Source organism: Aquarana catesbeiana, linkage group LG11, assembly GCF_042186555.1.
Source record: "Aquarana catesbeiana isolate 2022-GZ linkage group LG11, ASM4218655v1, whole genome shotgun sequence".
Classification (NCBI taxonomy): Eukaryota; Metazoa; Chordata; class Amphibia; order Anura; family Ranidae; genus Aquarana; species Aquarana catesbeiana.
The window spans coordinates 42,094,062-42,100,061 of NC_133334.1; the positions used below are offsets into that span (position 1 = coordinate 42,094,062).

General features: G+C 41.5%; 1 protein-coding gene across 1 annotated transcript in view; it reads left to right on the forward strand.

Moving 5' to 3' along the window:
- Positions 1-4,564, forward strand: part of CD59 (CD59 molecule (CD59 blood group)) — a 71,517-nt gene extending 66,953 nt beyond the window's left edge. Inside the window, exon 4 of the mRNA XM_073604218.1 lies at positions 2,447-4,564. Within this exon, the coding sequence (XP_073460319.1) occupies positions 2,447-2,637 (191 nt within the window). The 3' untranslated portion in view covers positions 2,638-4,564. The remainder of the gene's footprint in view (positions 1-2,446) is intronic.
- Positions 4,565-6,000: the final 1,436 nt, after the last annotated feature.

Below are 6,000 nucleotides of genomic sequence, written 5' to 3' on the forward strand. Positions count from 1 at the left end.
AAGATGCTGCTTGCAGGACTTTTTCTAACCAAGCACACCACTTTTTTTATTGTGAAAGCACTCGAGCTTTCACACTGGAGTGACAGGAGAGTCTCTTTTGCAGGCGCTAGTTTTGGAGCTGTAAAGCACCTCAGTGTGAAAGTAAAAGTAGCCCAACTGTTCCCTGGATCAGTTCCCTGCTCATTACACTGAGGTGATGATGTTAAATTGATGTCCAATGAGGAGGAACTTTTTACACTTTTTTTTTTTTTTTTTTTTTTTTTTTTTTTTTTTTATATATTAATTTTAGCAACCACAAATCTATATTTATAGCTGCAAAATTTTAAGAAATAGACACCAGCTCGTGGAGTCCAGTGCTGCACCCTTTGGAGCGGATTCTTTGCTGGGCTTCCGCTCACCACTGCACATGCACAAGGCATGACCATGCTATAGAACTGGTCTTCAGCCACCTGGGATGTGTGATGTGTCCCAAGCTGACATCATGTTTTCCTAGGTAATAATGGCGAAAGTCAGCATTATGATTGTCCTCAAAAGGGCCGGTTGTATCTGTAAGATTAGATGTCCAGCGCATCCCCTCCCCTTACATAAACTGTCAAGAGCCACCCCACCATCAGAAGTTGAGTCCCCTACTCTCCCTAACATTACAGTGCACCCCCTTTACTTATTCTGCTGCTGGGAAGAAGCTGGATGCATTGCTTGAAAGTAGGGGTTCGGAGGAGGGCTGGAGCTCTCCTGCAGCTGCAGGAGAGGTGCGAGGGCCACATGAAATGGCCTGGAGGGCCGGATTCGGCCCGCGGGCCTTGTGTTTGACACCTGTGCGCTAGGGAATGACAGCTGTAAAATGGGGTGAACAATAGCTTAAAAAAAAAAAAAAAAAAAAAAAAAAAAACAGCTTATATAGGAAGGATAATGAATCAATATATAAAAATATTATATATGAAGCAAAATACAATTGGATGGTTAAAGTCCAGGAGTAGCAGTGGGTTGATGAACGGTAGTCCAAACATAAAATTAAGATAAAATGAATAAGATTCCTGGTGGGGATGGTTGGGTTGGGGGGGGGGGGGCGGGGAAACCAAAGTCTGGGTATATAACCTCAGGGGGAAAAGGCACAACACAGGAGGCAGCATGTTTGAAGGGCAGAAATCACCTTTGGAGGGAGATAAAAAAGAAAAGCAGTGTCAACCTAAGTGCAGTATTAAAACATACACATTTTAATAATAGTGGAAATGCACTCAGAGTATGACGGATAAAGGCACATCAATAAAATCGGTCTGGGTAGGTAATGTGGTGGGCAGCAGGGATCCACAGGGGGTGATCCTATGTGCTGGAGTATTCTCGTCTTATCCCGTCTGGCGGCGCCGGTGGCATCCAGTGTCCCAGGCTGGGGTAGGAGAGGCACAGCGTGGATCGTCTGTTTAGTTTTTCCCAGGTCCCGGTGACGCTATGGGCGTGCACGCCCATAGCGTCACCGTACCGGACCGATTTTATTGATGTGCCTTTATCTGTCATACTCTGAGTTCATTTCCACTATTATTAAAATGTGTATGTTTTTAATACTGCACTTAGGTTGACACTGCTTTTCTTTTTTATCTCCCTCCAAAGGTGATTTCTGCCCTTCAAACATGCTGCCTCCTGTGTTGTGCCTTTTTTTCCCCCTGAGGTTATATACCCAGACTTTGGTTTCCCCGCCCCCCCCCCCCCCCCCCCCAACCCAACCATCCCCACCAGGAATCTTATTCATTTTATCTTAATTTTATGTTTGGACTACCGTTGACACTGCTTTTCTTCTTTTTTAGGTAAGATTTTAAGAAAGTGTGTAGCGCCAAAAGTAAATGAACAGCGATGAGAATACTGTGTTTTATAAATGGGCAGCAAATTGAAATAAAGTCCAAAAAGTGTGTGTGTGTGTGTGTGTGTATATATGTATGTGTGTGTATGTGTGTGTATGTATGTATGTATGTATATATATATATATATATATATATATATATATATATATATATATATATATATATATATATATATATATATATATATATATATATATATATATATATATATATATATATATATATATATATAAAATTAATATAAACAATGTAGTGAAAAATATAGATTTAAATGCACAGTCCCATGATAGGATCAGCAATAATAAACTTTTAGGTGAAAACACAATAGTTCAGTGCAAAGATGTGCACAAAAATTTGGTGGTGACTTGAAAAATGAAGAGGTGCTCCAGAATCATCCAGCGCACCCCTGTGAAATGGACACTCACCAGAAAAGATGGCTGCCGTTAAAGCAGCAAACACGCACTCGGTGTAGATCCGCCATCTGTGGTGGGGAAGGCTGTTCAGCAACTCGCACCATCCAGATGTAGCTGTAGTAAATAAAGCTCACCGGGAAAAGATTCTACATTACATTTTTTTTTTTTCTTGTTTTGTAGGTTTAAGTACATATGGATGCAACGCTTATAGTAGATGCAATATACAGAATGTAATGAATGATTACAATGTGGGACAGAACCTTGAGTCGTCCTGCTGCCAGTCGAACCTCTGCAACAAAGGCTTCACTGGAGTTCCTGCCTCCGGCCTTATCCTCTTCTTAGCTGCTGCTCTCCTCGTGTTCTTTTCCTGATCATCCGGACTACTTGATGACTCCTTCACTCAACTAATTATACTGATTGGCTTTAACGTTTTTTCGTGTAAGACCCCCTATAATTAAAGGATCTGTTAATGCAAATTATTTGATATTTGAGTTCTTGGGGATTGTTGGCTCACATTGCTCATCAGCGTCTTAAGCCTCGTACACCCGATCGGATTTTCATTTGGGAATTGTGAGACGACAGACTGTTTGCCTAAAATCCGACCGTTAGTACGCTCCATCAGACAATTGTTGTCCAACTTTCGGCCAACAAATGTTGGATGGCAGGCTAGTAAACTTTCGGCGGACAACGGTCTGTTGTCAGATTTTCGTATCGTGTGTACACAAGTCCCAAGGTATAAAAGAATTACAAAAAAACTCAAGTACAAATGCGCATGCTTGGAATCAATGCTCACCAACCACGACATTAGCAGAAGATGCCCAAAGGGTGGCGTTCAAGAACTGAAATTCCATGTAGTACGTCACTACGTTCGTATTTGTTGGCTGACAATTGAGTACTTTTTCATATTTGAAAAAAAAAAAAAAAAAAGACAAGTTCCCGGCACACACCCTTCGGACAAAAGTCTGCCGAAAGTCTAATCGTGTGTACGAGGCTTAAGTTTTCTTGCCATGAATTCTTTTTTGCTGTTGGGTTCAGACTCCACCCATAAGGATTCCTAACCTTCTGGGTATTTTTGGGGGGATATTTTTAGTTTAAAAAACAAAAACAAAGGGACTCTCTCTTCCTACTTATACAAAAGTTAAAATGTTTTGGCTGAGTTAGTGTTTTAACGCAGACCTTGCAAGTTATGTTTAATCCCCCCCCCCCCCCCCCCCCAGCCAGAGACGTAACAAAAATGTCAATTAAAAATCAAGCACTGGAAAAAAAATAAAAAAAATGTGGAAGGACTCTCCTTTACCCCTGGCTTCCGTCTAGGTGGCTTTTCTTTTCAGGTTTGGGTGTTGTTTTTTTTTGTTTTTTTTTTTCTTTCTTTAGTTTTTTCTTTTTTCATGATGGATTGCCAATAAGCATTTTATCCATAGTCTACTTTTAAGGTGACCTTTTGTAGTCCCATGATGTGTGGCCACAGCTGAGAGGAGTAATTTCCATGGTGTTGGCTTAACGGGAAAAGTAATATCTACAGTGGGAGTTCTTTTAGATCTGGCCACAATCTTTGCAACAGCTAGTCCTTTCCAACTTGTGGTTGTGGCTGCACAAGTAAAATACGATGGAGTGTTTTTTTTTTTTTTCTGTTTCCAGTGCACTATTTTTACGGCTCTAGCCTACATATTTTAAACAACAACAATCCCCAAGCTTTACAAAAAATGTTGTGACATGTCTGCAGCCTCCAAGTTAGGATGACCATCACTAAAAACAGATTACTAGAATAACCATGCCAAATTTTGCTGTGAGTAGAAAATCCCTTAAAGTGAAATATATAATTTATAAATTTTTATTTTTTTTTTGTAATCCTAATAAGCAGGCATAAATTTATTACTAATTGCATATTGTACAGCTGTAATACTTTTTTAGGAGCTTCAGATTTCTATTTCGCTCAGTTGTCTCTTGAAATAGGGGCTGGCTACGCCTTGGCAGCAGATTTCTATATTGCTATTGACCACTTTTATCACTATATCCTTTTGCAACTTGTTAGAGGGGAAGAGAAATTTGGCTGCAACATAGAGAGTGGCCAGGGAACTGTCAAGAGACACTTTACTAGAAGCTCGCAATATTTTGCTGTGAAGTGGAGAAATTCTCCAAGGTTGGGTTCACACCTAAGACGGATGCAGCTGACAGCAGGGCTCCGGTTCATGAATTTTAAAAAGTGGTATGAAAATGTGAAACAAAACTAAATGCGTTCAGCCTTTTTTGTAAAGTTTTGACTGCTTTAAAATAATAAAGGAAAATGTATTAAATAAAGTTGTCTTGCATGTATTTCTCGGTTTCAGTTTCTCATCTATTGCTAATATTTCCTGGCCCTTTTTACAGATTGAGTTGCTATTGCTATAACTGTTGGATTAAACTTGTTGTTGTTGGTAATTTCTCTTATCCATGATCCAGCCTCCCCCCCCCCCCCCCCCCAAGTTGTGGTTTTTCCAGCTGGTGCGGTTCTCATCCACCCCTGAAACTACACTATTACCAAAAGTATTGGGACGCCTGGCTTTACAATGCACACGAACCCTAATGGCATCAGTCTTATGCCCCATACACACGGTCAGATTTTCCGATGGAAAATGTGTGATAGGACCTTGTTGACGGAAATTCCGACCGTGTGTAGGCTCCATCACACATTTTCCATCGAATTTTCCGACACACAAAGTTTGAGAGCAGGATATAAAATTTTCCAACAACAAAATCCGTTGTCGGAAATTCCGATCGTTTGTACACAAATCCGACGCACAAAGTGCCACGCATGCTCAAAATAAATAAAGAGATGAAAGCTATTGGCCACTGCCCCGTTTATAGTCCCGACGTACGTGTTTTACGTCACCGCGTTCAGAACGATCGGATTTTCCGACAACTTTGTGTGACCGTGTGTATGCAAGACAAGTTTGAGCCAACATCCGTCAGAAAAAATCCTAGGATTTTGTTGTCAGAATGTCCGAACAAAGTCCGACCGTGTGTACGGGGCATAAGTCCGTAGGGTTCAATGATAAGTTGGCCTAGCCTTTGCAGCTATAATGGCTTCAACTCTTCTTCTGGGAAGAAGTGCATTTTTTAGGTCAGGCACTGATGTGGGCGAGAAGGCCTGGCTCGCAGTCTCGGCTCTAATCTGGTTGAGTTCAGGACTCTGTGCAGGCCAGTCAAGTTCCTTCACTCAAAACTCGCTCACCCATGTCTTTATGGACCTTGCTTTGTGCACTGGTGCACTGTCATGTTGGAACAGGAAGGGGCCATCCCCCAAACTGTTCCCACTAAGTTGGGAGCATGAAATTGTCCAAAATGTCCTAGTATACTGACGCCTTAGGAGTTCCCTTCACTGGAGCTAAGGGGCCAAGCCCAACCCCTGAAAAACAACCCCCCCCCCCCCCCCCCCACCATAATTCCGCCTCCACCAAATGATTTGAACTGTACAAAGCAAGGTCCATAAAGACATGGCTGAGTGAGTTTGGGGTAGGTGAACTTGATTGGCCTGCACAGTGTCCTGACCTCAACCGGATAGAATGCCTTTTGGGATGAATTAGTTCAGAGACTGTGAGCCAGGCCTTCTCGTCCACAATTGAAACAAGAAAACAGAAAAGAGAGGGCCTTGTGCATTATCCTTTAACAAGTTTATTTAAAAGAACATGTAATAAAACTACTCGCAAAGGTAGATAAGAATCACGCTGCAGATAGTCTTGGACTTCTGACAGTCT